The 19794-nt window shown below is 36.9% G+C and overlaps 1 protein-coding gene across 3 annotated transcripts; it reads right to left on the reverse strand.

Moving 5' to 3' along the window:
• Nucleotides 1-527: 527 nt before the first annotated feature.
• LOC104427477 (E3 ubiquitin protein ligase DRIP2) lies at nucleotides 528-7254 on the reverse strand. 3 transcript variants are annotated; one of them, XM_010040571.3, is made up of 8 exons: nucleotides 7029-7252; nucleotides 6627-6891; nucleotides 5818-5917; nucleotides 4087-4420; nucleotides 3541-3953; nucleotides 3382-3432; nucleotides 1388-1460; nucleotides 528-897 (listed from the first exon to the last, which is right to left on the reverse strand). In XM_010040571.3, exons 2-8 carry the CDS (start codon nucleotides 6742-6744, stop codon nucleotides 724-726), a joined length of 1263 nt encoding a protein of 420 aa, XP_010038873.2. In that variant the 5' UTR covers nucleotides 6745-6891; nucleotides 7029-7252; the 3' UTR covers nucleotides 528-723. The 3 variants fall into 3 exon arrangements, with proteins under 3 accessions (XP_010038873.2, XP_018723717.2, XP_039163553.1); XM_018868172.2 differs by having other exon boundaries at nucleotides 6627-7252; XM_039307619.1 differs by lacking the exons at nucleotides 528-897; nucleotides 1388-1460 and adding an exon at nucleotides 1485-2677 and having other exon boundaries at nucleotides 6627-7254.
• Between the last annotated feature and the right edge of the window lie 12540 nt (nucleotides 7255-19794).

Raw genomic sequence — 19794 nt, forward strand, 5'->3', positions numbered from 1 at the left:
TTATTTCCACTGGTTCCCCATTTTAAGTTTCTTCCAGCCAAACAAAGCATCTTGGCCTCTTGAGAACGGTTCAAGTTCATCTTGGCCGGTTATCGGTTTTCAATTAAAAAGTACATGCAAAACTTGCTGATGCTGAGTTTGGGTCCAAAAGACAGAGTCCTGAATGGACTCTGTCGATGATTCCAGCCACCGGCCACCCTGCAAACGCTTTGGCAATAAGCCTTCAGCAGAATGATCTTTTCCGTCTGGTGTTTGTTGGCACACTTTCGAGCGCTTTCTTCACAAAACACTCGTTGGAGAAAGAGTTGCATGGCCTTCAAATCTGGCTCATGCCTTTGCATGGCTTAAGGGTTCGAGAAAGAGCAAACCAAAAGCGATGAAAAGGTCCACTGAGATGTTTCGACACGTTCGATGCCCGAGCAATGCATTTTGGATGACAGACCGCCATTTCACTTCAGCCATTGTCGTAAAACCGCACAGATGGTGAAGAGAATAAATTGCCCTCTAGCAGGAATCAACTCTAATCCTCAAGATAATCAGTAATGTTTATGTTGCTACCAACTCATGTAAAAGTACATTTTTTACAGACCGCCGTGGATGAATGTAGATCTATCCATATGGCTTGATACAGATATAATTTATAAGGTAAAACATAGGAACATGTATGGAATGTAAAAAATTAGGAAAAAGAGAACAACATAATAAGTATGAAGGAAAGGGCGATCAGCGGTCGGGCACCCTTCGTGCATAAGCCAGGACCATCACAAAATCCTTGGCTGAGGACCCCACGATCGCCGGGACTCTCTCCGACGTGGCTGCCGTTTGTAACCACAAGTCAACCAAATTATACAACAGCAATGTGGGGAGGACCGTTTGTCCCATGCATCTGATTTCGACCTGGGGAAAATTATCGGAGGACACTGTAAGAGCAGCCTTGCAAATCTGTAACATCAACACAAATGCATTTGCTCTGCACAATCTCAGCATAAGAACACTCTCCATAATAAAGAACAATTCATTTAAATGCTGATTCTTTCCATCGTTAGGGGTATAAACTGCTTCTGATAGATGATTCAAGAGAATCTAGAAGAAGTTGAATCTTAAATCCAACTCTTCGAAGTAAAAGACTACCCACAATAAAGTGACTTTGCAGTCATGTGAGTTATTCTTTCAAAAGTAGGGACCAGCACAACTGCAGTTTTTATAATTTTTGATTCTGTAGAATAGCATGCACGGATAAGAAGACGGCAGTTGACATGCACGACAAGAAAGACGGACACATTAGTTGGTAAAAATTTTCTTCTACTGCAAAATTGTAAGCACCAAACATTCCGGTTTGATTTCCTTTTTTCTATGTTTAGAGCAATAACGAATAAATTTTTCATACCTCAGTTTCACTTGTGAGATCTAGTTTCCTCACCAGGTACTTTTGAATAAAAGAAACCGGCAAGTTCCCATCCCTGAAAAGAAAAATGTAGATAAATCAGTTTGCAAGTACATACTTCAAATTTCCTGGAGTATAGTTTTAAAATCCTATCAAAGATCAATCAAGTCATGAATCGAAGTGAGAGAAAAGAAATTCAAAAAGAAATCATCCAAAGTAGCTGGTAAAAGGGTAGTTATTAAATGGGTCGAGGATGACCATATAAAGACCCATAGTGCAAATGTCCGAAACAACAAGCATTCTACCAAATCATTCATCACAGGTACTTTGCAGAAAGAACTACAGTTGAGCTTTGCACAATGCGTGATTGTCGCAACTAGAATGCACAACAACCACAGCAATTCAGTTCCCCAGAAGAGAAAGGAACACAGGGATGTTTGTCCATGAGAGAACCCCAGTAGTTGCGTCCAAAACCGTGAGAAATGACATGCATGAACATACACAATAAAATACCGCACGAGATTACATATAGCCACTGCCACATCATATAAGCACAAAAATAATGTTATCTAGACCATCACAGCATTCGACATTTCAGAGTTGATACTGCTCCTTCAACAGACCATCCTATCCTTTTAGACAGAAAATTATCCGTAAGAACTGCATGAAGCCTCATAATGAACAAAAACATTTTAGATAACACATTCACAGAGAAGGAATTCTCCTAAGACCAACTTGACATGTGAAGACAACAGATACAATGCTCTGGGTGGAACCATTATCACCCACTTAACAGAATGAAACTTCAAAAATAAGGTTGAACCACTCTATCACATGAACTTGTCATATGGTTTCCACGTGGCTAATTGTGTAATCTATTCTTCCTATGAAGCCCGCATCGTCTCTCTGTTACCCGGGTTCAGACATGCTGATGCAGTTTGTTTGATTGGCAAACAAACAAGATTCAGGATTGTGAATTTACAGCGCATAACCTGTTTCCTGCCATGTCTACCACCCCAACCCCCATAAAACACTAAATAAAAAGCATGTGGCCAGTGTAATTGATATAGATAAACCATATTCATCCAGCTGGATCAAAGAGAGCATGACGGATGGATAGGAAAGAATAAGAAACTGTAGTCACATTTCTAAACGTCAACAATATGAATGTGGCTAGTCCAGCACTTGTACCTGTAATAACAATTTCGTCATGTCAACACTACAACACATTGGTTATTTGATAAATCTGGCCAGTTGCTATGGCTTGATGTCCATCCTTGTTTCAAGTCATTGCTGCAGTTTGAACAATTCTCTCACAGTTGAGTTATAGATTGCCTGCCTGGCCTACTGGCATAAATTGGAGACTACCTTATTTAATCCTCCTCCTTTGTCAACACTCGTCACATTCAAATCCCGATTAGACACATGTAAGCTACCAATGAATCGAGAACTCAATTCAACTAAATTAAGTTTTCTAATATTTTGAAAACAGTGTTAAAATGACAAGTTTTTTCCTCATCTCAACTTCATCAGATCTCTTACGCATTGATCCAATATTACACAGTCTGCAAAACTCCTTGTGCTGAGTTGTGTTACTCCAACTTTTCATAATTGGTGAAGTCCTACCATTTTCAGTTTCTCCTGCTCCAACATGTGAAGCAGATTCCTGAATATAACTACGAGGATCTTCATCAAGAACTTGCAATTGGATTTATTCTGATTAACGCAGCAGATAAGTGAGCCTGTTTACATAAGGTCCAGTCGTGTTCTACATGGTGAGAAGGAAAGCAGGATAATAATAGGTTAGCTGCTAAAGCATTGCAAAATTTTTATAAATTATTACCAACTACCTAGAAAGAAATCAATCAAGAAAATCCAATAGCAGCCAGGAAAAAAAAAAATCAGACAAGTAAGCATTACAAAAATAAGAACTTGGAAAGCATGAACTATTCCAGAAAAGCAATGGAAACAGCTGTCTCTGGCAAAAAGGAACTTACTTTATTCTTAAGTAGCTTGCAGGGATTTGTGGCAGCGGTGCATCTCCTTCCCTGAAGTCATAAAATTGAATCAGCAAACAAATGGAGGTGAGAAGCTTCAATCGAATTCATTATAATTCTCATGATTGATTTGAGTTGCAAAGACAAAGTTGTCCTTACTGATCTTCAGAAGCTACAAGTGAAAACCAGATTGGACGAGTTCTTGGTTCACATTTGGTGCCAGCTGCATTGAGCACATCCTGAGGTGAAATGCCCGATTCTCCAGAAACTGCAGTCCTTTTTTGACGAATCTTACGTAATCTTTTTGGTCTCGATACTTCTGTAGATGCCGGACTAGTGTCGTTTTTCTCGTCCTGGACTTTCACCTTGAATTTATTGTTCTTAATTTTATTACCAGGTAATGGAGCTTCAATTGCAAGGACTCGCTCAGCTCCTTGCAAACTGGCCCTCGAAGGTTTAGTCCTATTAGCAACTTCCACTAGATAATGCAATGGCTTCCAGAGATCTGCTTTTCCTTCATCACCAGTTCCTCTTTCAGGCACAGTCTGACTAAGCTCACTGGAAGTAAAACCCTGCTCAGCAAACAGACAAGGACTAATTTAGAAAATATGCTCTATCATCTCCAAGAGGAACTATATCCATATTTTAAACCTCAACAATCAAGACCACCAAGATGAAAAGGAATAAAATTATGCTCTTCATTACCTGCCTAATGTTCTGCGCAAACTTGCTTAGAGTCTCGGGGGAGCTTGAGCTTTCTGGACGATCACCTGCAGAATCTTCTTCCTTCTTAACGACTTTTTCAATGGAAAAATTAGATCCTTGCAGAACAGAAGCTTTCCTTGCAGTCGCTTTTGTTCTTTTACCAGTCATAGTAGTCTGTGATGATACTTTCGGTGTGTTGACAACCAGCTGGGACAAAGATCTCTCTTTCCTTCTAATAGGTAAGGTTGTTGAAGGGACAGATTCAGGCGCCTTAACTTTTCTTCTTTTGAAAGGGAAAACCCTTGCCCTCACATCTTGCAAGTTGTGATCAGGCCTATGACAACCATCTTCTTTCATCAATAATTAAACAATAAGATTTAAATGGGAAGAGAGATAGAAATCAACTTGTAACGAAATTGACCTACATGATGTATATGAATGCGTGTTCAAGAAGCTGAAAATTATTCTTAAATTACTGCAGAAATTGACATGATGTAGAAAATAGTTTTGTCTGAAACAAAATTTTTAGTTTGAATTAAGCATGAATAGTTTCTTAGAACACATTCCACTCCATTTCATTAAATACCGTGGAATACAGTGAAGATGTTGATGATACTGCTAAAGAACCAAAATTCGATAAGCAGCTCAAAGAGTGAACAGAAGGGAGCAAGTTGAATTATAACAATGTCTTACCATCACACGATGTTAATATACTGTTAGATGTGCGCGCATGCGCGCACGCACATTACAATGTCAAAGAAAAACAGAAATTGATCCATAGCACTACCACCGAATTTATTAAAAAAAAAAAAAAAAAAAAAAACGAAATTTACTCTAATGTTTCTCCAACACCCTCCTAAAGGCAGAATATTCAGAGTAATTGCTCTTCCTTGTTTTCATATTTCTACTCCATTAATGGTGGTAAAGAGTAAAACCATGTCATGCACATGAGGCACACTAATTCCTGTGTTATAACATCATAAGTTTGAAAAGACAAATTGACTTCTGAAGCAAACTATAAAATCACACTCATAGACCAAAAAGTTCCTGCAGGAATTATCTTCAGCAGAGCACCATTTGTTCCTTAACCACTGGACTTCAGAATTGCATAAAGAAATAATGCTAATTGAAGGCTATTAGAGATTCTCCCTTGTGTTGTCTGATTTCTCTCTCCTCCCTTTTTTTTAAAAGGGTGTCAAAAACTAATAGCTCATAACTGATGAGACAAAATGACAATTGTAACTGATAAGAGTTTTTATATCTTGCACAGAAGGAAAGAAATTGAACTTTATTGACACTCAGTAAACGTGATATTACTCTATACGCCCAAGTAATGAATAATTCGCCTTCTGAAAAGACTGAACTAAAGAAAAACCTAAAATACGCAATTTAGTATACAATTAAAATGTCTTATACATTGCTAAAGTATCATAATTCAACTAGATCCATCCGATGCTAATGACAATTTCATAAACTACAGCAGTTATGCAGCTGCATAAGTAAAACTTTGGAGATGGAATTTCTGATGGAAGAAAGAACCAGTGAATGGATTTGAATATGGCTTCATTCCTTAGGATGTTTCAGTAAAGAAAAATAATAAATTGCATTAGCCCAAAACTAGGGGTGTGGAATGCATGTCATCAAAGTTACCACATGCACACACACACACGTGCACAAAGAGAAAAGAGGGTAAAAATCAAAAGGAATCGATGACCAGAAAGCCAAACTTACCGCAGTTTCTCCAGTGGCACACAGCCTAGATCAATGTTGCATATTGGACAGCATTCAAGTTCCTCCTCGGAGATCTTGTCATATATGCATTTCCTGCAAACTGGAATGATAAAGTCCATCAACATTTTACCATTTCCAAGGCGTTAGCGGGCCAACATGATTACAAGCAAAATGACCGCCACGATGATAATTCTCTCTCCAAAACCATGAAATTTAACGAAAACAGTACATCAGTCAATCGAAGAACACTAAAAACTACAGTTCCTAAACTTCGTGAGCCACCATCAGTGCATTTATCTGTCAGAAATTCTTCCGTTTGACATTTGAAGATCACGTCAACATGCTAATAGTACTTGCATTATGAAAGAACAGAAATTTAACCCAAGCCGATTTTTGATGAATGGCAACCCGAAATCCCAGCAATTTACTCCTCGACAGAAGCTCGCACTTCTTTCTTTAGAGACCGATAATGACGAAGATAAAAGACACTAGCTGGTGAAACCAAAACAGACGCGCGCGCGCACGTTCTTGGGAACAAAAGCTATAGACTCCACCTTGTAAAACAAAGCAGAGCAAAAGCGACATGGCCTACGTTTCGACAACAGACAAAAGAGGCCAGATATCGACGACCGCGAAAAACACCGACCAACCCAGATCGTGAATCACGAAGGAACACAAGAAAGAGCCGCATCAGAAGCACCAAAGACACAAAACACCCTCGAGCTGAAACAACAAGAAAGACCCCGGAGCAAAGCGAAAAAACAAGAAACCAATCGAAGGCCCCCACCCCACCGGGCGCAACAACTCACACGAATGGAGGCACTCGGAGATGGTGGTGGCGTCCCTGAGGAGGCCGTCGCAGAGGGGGCACGTCATGCACGCCGCAATCTCCTCCCTCCTCACCCGCACCACCACCTGATTCGCCATTCTCGAAACGCCCCACCACGTACAAAAAGCCGAGCCGAGCCGAGCCGAGCCGCCCCCGCCTACGCGTGCATGCCGGCGCCGCGGCGAATCCCACCAACGCGCGCGCTCCTCACGTCCACTCCTCCCGCGCCGCCGCCCACCATCGACCTGCATTGAATTCACGAAAACACGCGGCGGTCACGCGGCGTCCCGAGAGGGATTCGCCTTGACATTGCCATGGAGAAGGCGCGCGAAAACGAGAATTTGCGGAGCAAGCTCGGGAAGGATAAGGAAGGAGGGTGGACCTGGTCGTGGGGAAAGATGCGATTTTTAAGGTCCCCGAGGGTCGCCGCGGGGAGATTCGACGTGGGTTTTGGGTGGGGGGTTCGGAGATTGTTGGGGGAGGTGGTGGAGGAGACGAATGATGATGATCTGAATCTGAGAATAGAGAGAGAGAAAGAGAGAGAGAGAGAGAAGAGAAAAGAGCATGAACAACCCGAAGTAAAGCGCTGAAATGAGAGTAGTAACTCTCTCTCTCTCTCTCTATCTGCTGTTGCTTTTGTGCATTTATTTTTGTGTGTTGTAAGATAGACTTTGTCTGATCTCCCCCCACTTCATTTTATTTTTTTCTCTTCTTCTTTTTTAATTTTAATTTTAATTTCGTTATTAAGAGGACTCCATTTGAAAAACGAATTAAATTTATTTCCGTCCATGTTGTTTTTAATTGTGAAAGCATTAAGATCGAAATCTTAGGGTGCGTCTTGTTTGGGAAAAAATTTCATGGTAAAGGATAATACTTTCCCAGAAATCATGTTTTGGAAAAATGAATAGTTTACCTTTGTTTTGTGATATGTAATAGGAAACTTTTTTGTATTTGGATCTCATTTCGAAAATGATTATAATATCATGAATTTATCCAAGACTAAAAAATATCAATATTTTCTTTCTTTTTTTTCTTCTTTCTTCGCTAGTCATTGAGCCTCAATGACAACTAGCAACAAGCCACAAGTGAGGCTCAACCTCGCTAAATCTAGCAAGGTGGAGCCTTGCTCGAGGCTATCAAGGTTGAGCCTCACCGGCCCGCACTCGTAGCTAGTCATCAAGTGTCACCAAGCCCAACAATTGATAGAAGGAGAAGGAAAAAAACAAAAGAAAGAAAAGAAAAAATTAAAATAATATAAAATTTCTAGAAGAGTAATTTTCGGAAAGTATTTTACCTATTTAGATTTAAGAGAAAACTTCCAAAGAGGGCCTAAAGTGCCTTAGTTTACTCAAATAATGATCAAAGTTGACATTGTTTCAAATAAATACTTGAAGTGGCCAAATCATTTTAAATAAGGGCATGAAGTAGCCAAATCATCTTCAATAAAGGCCTTTGGCCAGTGGTGACTTTTCCGGCCATCGAAGGAAATGTATTTTAGTCAAAAAAATGTAGTATTTTTAATTTTTTATCTTTTTATCTTTTTCTTTTTCTTTTTTATTTTTTTTTTCCTCTTCCCTTCCTCGAACATGGTTGTTGACGGTTGACAAAGATCACCCTCGCTTGACTAGGGCGAGGGCGACCCTCACTAGATGTTGACGAGGGCTCGAGCGAGGGCGAGGGGTGCCCTCATCCGTGTCAACGAGGGTTGCCCTTGCCTGGGTAGGCGAGGGACACCTTTAATCGACGCTATCAAGGGCAGCCCTCGCTTGACATCGACGAGGGCTGCCATCGCCCACCTAAGGTCGGCTGAGTCCATCTTCCCTTTGCCATGACCAATAGAGGGAAGAGGGAAAAAAAAATTACAATAGAAATGACGAAAATGCCCTTCAGTTAGAGAGGTTATGCCATTTTTTTAGATTGATATGCTCACTTTAGGTTTTTATTTTAAACAAGTTCCACTTCATATCCTTAATTGAGACAATTTGACCACTTCAGACACTTATTTAAAATAATATCCACTTTGAATCTTTATTTGAAAAAATGAGAGCATTTCAGGTCTTTATTTATAATTTTCCCTAGATTTAAGAATTCATTTTCCAAATTTATGCATGGATATTTTTGTTGACTAGAGAGTACTATCGTTTGACTAATCATTTTTAGCAATGGGTGAAAATCCGAAAAACTAATTTTCAAAAATCAGTTTCACTTAAATAAATGCACCGTTTGGCTCCTTTGTTATAAGGAAAATAGATTATTTGGAAAATATTTTCCTAAAGACAATCGGCAATGTTACTTACAAAAATAAATAAATGAAAAATATTTTTATCGTTTACGAAAATATTTAGACATAAATTATTATCAATAGTAAAAATGTTTTTCATTGACTAATTATTTCAAACGATATAAATAATTAAAACATTTACCTATAAGATAGATTTATACCATCTTCCTTCCTCTCCTCCCCTCTCACATTCCCTCCCACCTCCATCCTTCTTCCCTTTCTCCCCCACCCGGGGCAGGGTTTTCCTAGGTTTCGAAAGCCAAGACGACCGGGAAATTCCAGTATTTGTATTGTCATCTTATCATGTCATAATTATGTCGTTTCCAACTTAGATTTATACAAAGCACAGCATGTTTAAATATGTCTAAGCGGGTCATGTTGACACGAACAACGGATATTCTCTCGCGATATGGCGTTTACTCTCCAACCACTCCCAAGCCCTCGTGTTCACATCTTGGTTTTTGGTTTCTTGTTGATTGGCTACCGCACCAGAATTGCCACTAAGTTATTATAGGTCGTTTAGAATCTCAGCAAAGTACAAAAGATTGTTTTACGTTTATGGGTCGAAAAATCTAACTAAATGAATTTGGTTACACTAATTTTTTTTCTCTGTTACATTCTGATTCTCAACTCACTCTTAAACTTTTATTCAATCTCTTTACATAATGTGAGAATCGAACTCTACACCTGAAACTAAACATCCCTACTCTCAAGTCTCCTAAGAAAATGGATGAGGAACCGAACTTTTCACCTCCACCTTTCCAATTAGGAAGAGTGGCCACTAGGATAACTCCCAAGTAGGTGATTATGCTAAATTACTAAGCCCCAACTATTGATACATTTTTCCTTTTAAGGAAAACTTTTTACTGCAATCTTAGTTAATTTTATTCCTTAATATTAAAACCTAAATAATCATGCATAAGTGATTAATGGAAATGTTAATATCATAAATGAAAAAATAATAAAATTATTACGAGATAAAAATTGTTGAAATTCTAAGAACAAATCTATAGAAATAATACGATAGTAAAAAAACAATTAAGTAAAAAGAAAAAAAAAGGGTTAGTAAAAAAAATTACAAAAATGGATACATGTGCTTTGAAGGATTAACTAGTGCAAGGAAGTCATTCACTAATAAAAATACATAAAAATATTTCTTTCTTTTATGAGTTTTTTTTTTGTTTGATCATATCTTTTTTTTATGAGTTGAAAACATCATTTCCTCTATAATTCTGTGGAAATATTATTATTGATCAAATCATCTTTTACAAAAACTAATCCTTTACATGTACATAAAGAGTAGCCAATCTTTGTCTTTTACCTTTTTGTTTTTCAGGCTTTTTCCCTTTTTTAATTGTGTTTATTCTTTTTTCTTAAAATATCTTATTTGATTATATTAAAGTGGTTATATTTATTAAATATTAACAAAATTTTATTGTTTAACAACAACTTTATTATTATTAGCGCTTTTAGTTAATTATTTTATTTTTCTCCCATTTTCTATATATTTTTTTCAATTGTTTGCAGTAATTAAGGGCGCAAATGATAACCATTCTGACCAAAAATTGATTTCTAGAAGAGAAATAAATTTTTATATTTCTATTTCTTGATGAATATTGGGCAACTATCATGTTTGAAGAAATTGATGGTAAGAGACATCTTTGTGCTCACAAAAGTGGAAAGTAGCAAAAATAACTGTATGATAATGATGTAAAATTTATACTCTATAAATAGAAATTCATTTGATAACGACACAAAATTTCTTCATTTCGAACAACAATGGATCGCCAGACGACGATGGACCAGCGGACGGTGGCAATGGCAACGACGGCGGTGACTGGCAACCGGCGGCAGCCGGCGACCAATGGACAGTGGTTGACAGCAACGGATGAAAGACCGATTGATGAACGATGAGAAAATTTTTTATTTTTCATTTCTGTTCCAAAAATAAAGAAGTAAAAAATTTATACTCATGATTTCTATTACAAACCTATTTCTAGAACAAAAATCTATTTCAGAAATAGAAAAATAGAATAAGTTTATCAAACAGATTTTTATTACGAAACAAATGCGGAATAGAAAAATTGTTTCTGAAACAGAATCAGGTGGCTGTCATGCACCCCTAAGGGTAAAAGAGAGTTTTCCTTCCAAAAATAAGATGAAAATATATTGCATATTGCTATAATTTAAAAGTCATGTCTAGTACATATGTACTGGAAAGAAAATTAACGGCCGAAAGAGAATCAAAGTTAAAGGGAGTTATTCAGTGACGGATAAAAGTTAAGAGGGTAGGCATGTACCATCCAAAGTTTATCAAGGTTTTATGTAGTTTCCCTATTTATTTGAGTCAAATGTGCAGCTCGAATTGACCGGCCCTTGGAGGGCGTGTTCTCCGGCCGAGCCTTTTTGCTTGCGTCCCTAGTGAGATGTGAATAACACGAACAAATTGCTAAAGACGATTATAAAACAGTTCAAATTTACATTTTTTAAAATGCATATATGAATGGATAAGTCATATATCTTACAGTGAACATCATAGTGCATTTTCAGATCTTTGTTAGTTCTCTATGGGATGGATCTTAAATATACACAATAAAGAAAGTAGTGTATGTTGCATTTTTTTTTAAAAGTAAAAAAAAAAATCGAGATTATTAAAGTAAAATCTAAAAATAGCGTTGATTTTATTACACGTGAGCAAAATTTTCGTATAAAAATATACATATTGTGATTCATATCCTTTGATAAGAATGTAGGCCTGACGATGGAATTTCCTTATCACCTCATACTATTTGACGATCAATAAAAATCCTAATGATAAATCAAAAGAACTTTATGTTTGTTTGAATAGATGTAACGCAATATGATTATATCTTCGGTTTGTATACAATAATTACTACGTTGCATCATGAATTGCCTAAAGAAAAGACATAATTATGTGAAAAATTTGAAGTATTTTTACCCGTTTATAATGCGTCATGTGTTCTTTATTATACACGACAGTTTATACTCCAAACAATGATTATGTGTTTGTGTAAGTTCAAAAAATATGCGGGAAAAGAAAGTTATCATTATAAATCATATGGATGCGTAAATTTTACGTAAAAGTACGAGTCTATTAGCAAAGCTTTCGATAGGGTGTCATGAATGTAAATCCACGGATTGACATCGAAAGAGGATAATTTATTAATGTTTCGATAGAGCTGAAATAGTTTATATATAACTTTGGAACAGTTTTGACATAAGTCGAGAAAATTGTCCAAATATTCTTAAAATTATTGCTCGGCAATCAATTTAGTCACAAATATCTCAATTGTGTCAATTTAATTTTAATCATTTCAACTATCTATCAATTTAATTATAAATATTTTGATGATTTACCAATATAGTTATTCCTACCAATCATGGCCAAAAAATCGCTGATGTGAACATCGATAAACTTACATGACGTGATTGACACTAATGTGGACAGATTTTGCATATTTTAAAATTTTTATACCTCTCTTTTTCTTTTTTTTTTTCCTTTTGCCTAAAGTTGATACTTGGCCACTGGTGAGGGCAACCCTCGCCAAATGATGGCTCAATCCTCACGGCTTGGGCAAGGTTAGCCTTCACCTATAGCCAATCGTTAGCCATGGCCAAGTCACAACCACAGGGAAAAGGAAAAGAAGAGGCAGAGATGAAAAGAAAGCAAGGGAAAAAAAAATTTAGACTTTTTTTGAAAAATACAAAATTGTTCACTTGGCCATGTCACTTAGAATGGCCAATATTGTCCATATTAGTGGTTTTCGGACAAACTTGACTATAATGACAAATTAGTAAATCGTTAAAAGATTTAGAACTGAATTAACATAATTAAAAGGTTTATGAGTAAATTGATATAATTGAAAAGTTTATAACAAAATTGATAGACATAATATGTTGTGCATTCTTTTGGCTTCACGAGATTTTCAAGACTATAGTCGCACTTCCTGGGGAAGTTAACCTTATGGTGCACAAAGTCTATAAGAATCTCCGCTCCTTCGTTTTTATAGGGCAGAATTCGCATGAGTCCAAATTCACTGTTTTCCGTTACAATGGAGCCACATGCTTGTTGCGTGTCAAGTTGGGTAGAATTGCCACATGTGCACGCCTTAAAAGAGTTGACTTTGGGTGGGAACTTTATGAAATTGACTTTGGCTGGATTTTCATGATTTCTTGTTTGATTCAATTCGATAGTCCTTTGTGGATCTTATTGTCCCACTCAAGTCGAATTCCTTTATATGGTGTCATATCATGTAAATGGCTTCTATATATGTAGTTTCATAGGCTTTGATGTAGGTAGTTGGTGCGTTGAAAGATTTTCAACTTGAAAACTGAACGTCACACATTCGATATCCACCAACCAATGCAAATAGTTTTCAATCAGGGCCACCCCACGGGCAAATGCCTAGACTTAACCTACTCATGACCATATCATAATTTTTGTAGGGCATCTCACAAGTTTTCAGATAGTCGGGTCTTAACGCGTGAATTATTAAGAAAAAAACTCTTGTTGATTGCGATCAATAGGTGGTTGGCCCAGCCCACACATATAGGCAGCTGAAAGAATGGACCAGCTTGGCTGAATAGGTTCACTGGGTGGGCTTGGGCCAAGCTTTAGGCATGAAAAGCCGTTCAAGGCCCGGCCTGGCCACCAAAAAAGACTACTCTATATGGTATCTACTTATGAGTTTTCCTACCTTGAATCTACAATACAGGAAGAAAAAATTGAGGCCAAATATTCAGTATACAAAAATAAATATAGCGCATAAATCAAGGAAAAATTTAATAAAATTAAATATAATAGATATTTTGTATTGCTTTTTCATTTTTTTAAATCTTTTTTACCTATAAAATTCAATAGAAAACAGGTTATCCGTGTGGGCAGGCTTGACCCCCACACGCTTGCGCCCTTGCCTAGGCTCGCAAGTTCTGTCCTAGGCAGGTTCGGCCAAGGGCGAATGGATATCATTTTTGCTTATACTATGGTAAGAGAAGTTGTGCCTTCCTTGAATCGGAATGCCTTTATTTGGTTGTTACAAATACGTACATTGCTCGCAATTACATTTTATTAAGTTTGCACTTGGATGATATCCACAATTTGTAGCCTGTTAAATAGAAGTTTCATTTAGGAGTGAGCATATAGAAGCACCAAAACCAGAAACTGCTCAAACCGGATGAAATCAGCTGGCTCTAGGCGATTCTTATGGTCGTCAGTCTAATTCCCATTTCCATAAAATTGAATTAAATGATTTTCAATTCTATTCCCACTTTCAGGGTGGGAACGAACCGATTATTTTTTAATTTTTGTATTTCTTATAAATCTAAAACCCCACTCACTAGTCGCTACTCCCATTCTGCTTCCTCTTAGCTTCTTCGTTTTGTTGCCCAAAGAAATCTCTTCATCCAGTGTCGCTCGTCCAAGCTGAGCCGCCCCTTCCATTCTCTTCATCGTCGCTTGAGGCCATGGAGAAGCCATCGTCAGTAGCTCTAGATGTGAAGGTTCGCAGACTCCACATTCGTACCAGCGAAGTCGCTGGCGCAGTCGTCCGGACTTGTGCATCGAAATCGGGTCCTCTCTGTCGTTGCTCGCTGCCGTGGATGACCCGTCATCTGGAAGTTCACAGGCCAGACCCAGAGGAACAGACCTAAAGCTAGACTAGCGAATCATCCAAGCTAAGCCACTCCTCCTTTGTCCAAACTCGCTAGATCTACGGACGAGTAGCCTTTCGAGCCATAGAAAAGGCCAAATCTAGACGCGCAATGAGTAGGATGACGACAAACAACGCCGAAAGGAATGGCTTGGTTTGGAATACTGTGCCGGTGGCGACGGTGGGGGGAGCCACTGGTTCCATTTAGGCATATAGGAATTGCATCCATAGCCTTTCGAGTCATAGCAAATGCCAAATCTAGACGGGCAATGAGTAGGATGACCACGAGCAACGCCGAAAGGAATGGCTTGGTTGGGAATGTTGTGCCGGTGGCGACGGTGGGGGGAGCCACTGGTTCCATTTAGCCATATAGGAATTGCGTCCATAGCCTTTCAAGCCATAGAAAATGCCAAATCTAGACGGGCAATGAGTAGGATGACCACAAGCAATGCCGAAAGGAATGGCTTGGTTTGGAATGCTGTGGCAATGGTGGGGGAACCACTAGTTCTGTTTAACCATATAGGAATTGGACGGCATCAAACCAGTGGTCCGATTCTTGATTCCAAAGAATTGGGATCGGGTCAGGTGCATAGTGAAATCAATAAACTAAACTGAAACAAATGACCCAACATCAAAATTAACAAACTAAACTCAAACAAATGATCTCACGTCACATCATGAATGAAGTAAACCATAGCCAACTGTTAAAAAATGTTTTTTTTCATCATTTAGTTTACAAATTTAGTATGCCACGGGTCCATTTATAGGCCAGGATTCTCAAAAGATGGAAAAATAAAAGAAAGACCTTCAATCTTATAATTACATCCACGTCAAGCAATGGCCCATATGAACAAATAATGGGCAATAAAAAAGGGTAAAAGTACATCACGTCTCCAGGATTAGAACTAGATTTGTCGAAGCTTGAGAAGCACCCGATACTTTTGAGCGACCAACAGAAACCCTAATAATGGCAATTATTCTCTATGAGAAAGATTTGCTGTAGTGACGATATTAACCTAACCTGATTTATTGGAACAGAAATGCCGTGGAGAAAAGGATGTGTCCATGGTCTGTCAAGCTACCCCTTTCGCGCCTAACCTTTTAATAGGTCCCAATAATTGTTTTACATTGAATGGTCATGCTATTCATCAATGGGGCTCTGCTATTATTGCCCTAGGACTAATTTTTCTTGGACAGGTGGCAGCAGCGTAAAGCTCGCTCAATGGTATAATTTTAAAAGTGGGCGCCTTTACTGAATTATATGTCAGCTATTCATGCTACGCAATCAGCTAATCACGCTACAATTTATTATGTTTTTACTTGAACTCGACAGGCTGTATAAGTACGCATGTGGACCTTTTGCTTGGAAAGTTATCAATTTTAGTCATAAATTTATGTACGGACAATGTAGTCCTTAATTTTTACATAAATTTATAATATAATCATTATAGTTCATTACGACTAAAAATCACTAATGTGACGATCATTCTACGTGGTATGCCGCACTTATGGATCCTCGTGTAAATAATTTCAATGACAATTAATCAAAATGACTATATTGAAATTTCATATAAAGGTTAGAACTATATTAACAAAATTTAAAAAAAAAATGAACTAAATTAACATAATATAAATAGGTTTATGACAATAAAATTATTTAAAAAGTCATAAGTCTATTATACTTATATTAATTCAATTCTAAATCTTTTTATAATTTACCAATTAAGTTGTTTAGGCTAGTTTTTATTGATATTGCTTATGTGGACCCTAATCATTCTACGTGACATGACTAATGCTAACATGGCCGATGCTGACATGGCCAATGTCGAGGTAAACAATTTTTTAAAATTTTTATTTTTTCTTTGTTTTTTCTTTCATCGTCATAAGTGACCATTGCCTGCCACGAAGGCCTTGCCCACGATGGTGAGGTAGCAGGTGCGCTCATTACAATAAAAAAAGAATAAAAAATGAACCGTCAATCATTTTTTTTTAATTTGCATAAATTATCCACATCGATATCAACTGTGCTATGTGGAACGATTAATGTCCACATTAGCAATTTTCATTCAAAATTAACCAAAATGATTCAATTGGGAAAAAAGAAGAAGAAGCAAATTTAGCGACCAATAGTAAACTTTCTACCAAGCATCTCTAGCTATGCATTTTGAACATTCACTTTTCACAAAATCATACTTTCAAATTAGTGCAAAATCAGTTTGTTGAATTACTCAAGCCATCTTGGAATCTAGACACGTCTCACTTAGATATGAGCATTACAATTTTTGCCTCATTTGACCCATTGGTTTTGTATAAATTTTCAAATACGAAAGTAGAATTGACGATGCAAATACTACAGAAGAAATAATATTTGATAAGGATCTAGGGTGAGATTAGGTGGGGCCTCAAATGCCGTTAGGTCAGCTTGGTCCACCCATTGGACGGGGTTTGCTTTTGGGCCAAAGCCCGCAAACTGGCCCAAAAAAGTAGCCCAATCTACTCATTTCTGAAAGGACCGCCCACCCGATGATCACCTCTATGGAAAAAATAGACCTACTTGCAATTGAATTTTGGTGGAAAATAGACAACTGAATTGTGTGCCTCATGAGCCTAATCTATAAAGCTAGAAGACAATAGTATTCTTACTGCGTAAACTATGTTGTCCGGTTAAAAAGGATTTTGGAAGAGAATTGCATACTAGCAATGTAAAATTCCGAATTTATTGACAAAAATTAAAATAAGCTATTGAAAATGATTTAAATTTGCTTCATTTACAAATTAGTTCCCTGACAAGTTTTGACTGAGGGCTGAAGTCCCTTTGGAAACTTACAATGCACTCAAATTGAATTGTTGATATAAAATCATAATGCTGTCAAAGTTAGATTACCAAAAAATTTGTTAAGAAACACACGCACCCCCCAAAAAAATGGTCTAGCTGATATGCATCACTCCCGCAATTCATGCCGTTGACTTTTTGCACATTAATGCCATGGGACACATTAACGTAATATGACCCTTTTTATTTACAAATATCCTAATCTTCCCTAATAAAAAAAAATAAGTATATTGAAAGTCCTAAAACATGTCAAAAAGTGTAATCGAATCTTAATACTTTCAAAAAATATAATTAAATTTCAAAACTCATCAAGTTAGTACAATTAAATCATTTCACTAACTCCATCCAACTTGATTGACGGAAAATGCTAACATGATTTTCTTTCTCTTTTTGATGTGGTACTAGCATAGTTAAAACAAAGTTGTTTTGGTTCAAATTTAATTTTTAATACATGATTTAAATGAATTTTATTAAAAATTTAATTTTTTTTTAAAATACGAAGAAAAGAAAAGGAAAACTCATGTGAGGGTTTGCAACCCTGGTCGACCATCCGCTCACCATTGCCAACCCTTCCTAACGAAGTTGGGGTAGTAGCGAAGAGGGCTGCAAGCCCTTGCTTGCATTTTCTTTTTTTCTTTTTCCTTTTTTTTTTTTTTTTTTATAGTTTACTTATCCTTTAATATAATATAAATAAATTTTGCATTAAAAACTCAATTTTAGACCAAAATGTATTTTGTTTCATATTTTACTCATGTCATTATCACGTAGAACATATAAAATATATAAAAAAAGATTATGTCAATATTTTGCATTAATCAAGTTAGATAGAATTATCAAAATGATTTGATCGAATCAATTTGACAAACTTTTTTCTTGAAAATTTTAAAACTTAATTCTATTTTCGTGATAGTTCTCAAGGCTTTCAATATATTTATCCTTAAAAAAAATAAACACGATTGCCCAACCAAGTCTAGCCATTCTCACCACATTGAATGTCCCTTTACCCGCATCGGCCCAAGAAAAAATGGCCCATGAGATATAGCCACGTGTCGCGAGACGACGTGTAACTTTTGCACTAACGAAGGTCTAACCTATGTCGACGTAATCATTGACTTATCATCGAAACCGAGGCATGAGTAAAAGGGGCTGAGCGAGTGAATTTAATAGCATATCTAGTGGCAGTAAAATAGACATAAAGTAGGGATCGACCTTGGTCAATGTGAAATCAACTGATTTTGATTTTAGAGCTCGTGATTTCCCATTCTCCAATCAAGCACTCAGATGAAAGTTTGGTTAGTGGCTAAGGGTTCATATCAAATAAAGCTTGTTTCCCCCTAAGCTTGTGCAAGTTGGTCCATATTTTTATTAGGATAACATTTTTTTTATTGGGTTTCTTAATATACTTTATTTGTTTGAGGATCCCATTTAAGGTTTGTTACTCTACTTTCTAAATCATTCATCCCCGAAAAGCGGGACACCAATACGATGGGAGCTTTTAAACAGTAATTTAAATAGTAATTTTTCTTGCATCTTTTGACCAGGAGGGTTCAAGCACTAGTTAAAAATGTTTCGTAAAGAACATCGGTCATACATGACGCGATTTAATTACATATGTCTAAGATACTTGATTGGTGATTTTCTTCTTTCCTCCTTCCCCTTCCTCTCTTGCATTCTCTTGCAACAAGTGAACCTTTCAAATCAACTTATTTGATTGGGAATGGACAAATTTGAGTGGATTGCACATTTCTACATCACTAGATGAGAATAGTCTCATTTAGAGCATTCATTTGACAATTCGTTCGCACCTTATCTATTTCATAAAATGCCATTATGTCTTGCTCATTCCACGTATGTTATGAAAAGGACAGGTTTTGTATGTTGTTGAGGCATCGGCCTCTTGACATCAAAATTAATTGAAGGGAAATTACCTCAAAAAATCCAAACTATGCCTTCATTGACATAAATAATTTTTTTTGTGTCATTAAAAATCCTAAACTTATCAATGCGACACAAATACGTTAACATTTTTCTTTGCGTCATAAGAAAATCCAAACTTTACATATATGATATATATGTACCATCCATTCAATTTTATTTAGTATATAATTGTTATACTGATATAAGTTCGGAATTTTTTCTAACACAAACAAATTTGGGGTGTTCTCATCACAATGATCAAACTCGGGTTTTTGATGATACAAAAAGAAGTCTGGAGTATTTGTGTCACGGTACTCATGATTTGGGATGCTATGCGATATTAACCATTAATTAAAATCGAACTCCACACCTAGAATGACATAACAAGATTATACACTAAAGCTGCCGAAAATAAAAAATAAAAATAAAAAGAACGAAGAAGAAGTAG

The sequence above is a fragment of the Eucalyptus grandis genome, chromosome 2 (assembly GCF_016545825.1).
Source record: "Eucalyptus grandis isolate ANBG69807.140 chromosome 2, ASM1654582v1, whole genome shotgun sequence".
In the NCBI taxonomy this organism is placed as follows: Eukaryota; Viridiplantae; Streptophyta; class Magnoliopsida; order Myrtales; family Myrtaceae; genus Eucalyptus; species Eucalyptus grandis.

Excerpts from the sequence above, each read along its gene's own strand:
- LOC104427477 (XM_018868172.2), bottom strand. The coding sequence starts at position 6,897 with ATGCAGGTCGATGGTGGGCGGCGGCGCGGGAGGAGTGGACGTGAGGAG. Across the intron at positions 3,433-3,540 it reads CTTGTAGCTTCTGAAGATCA|GGAAGGAGATGCACCGCTGC; the intron begins GTAAGGACAACT and ends TTATGACTTCAG. Across the intron at positions 1,461-3,381 it reads GCAAGCTACTTAAGAATAAA|GGATGGGAACTTGCCGGTTT; the intron begins GTAAGTTCCTTT and ends TTTTCTTTTCAG.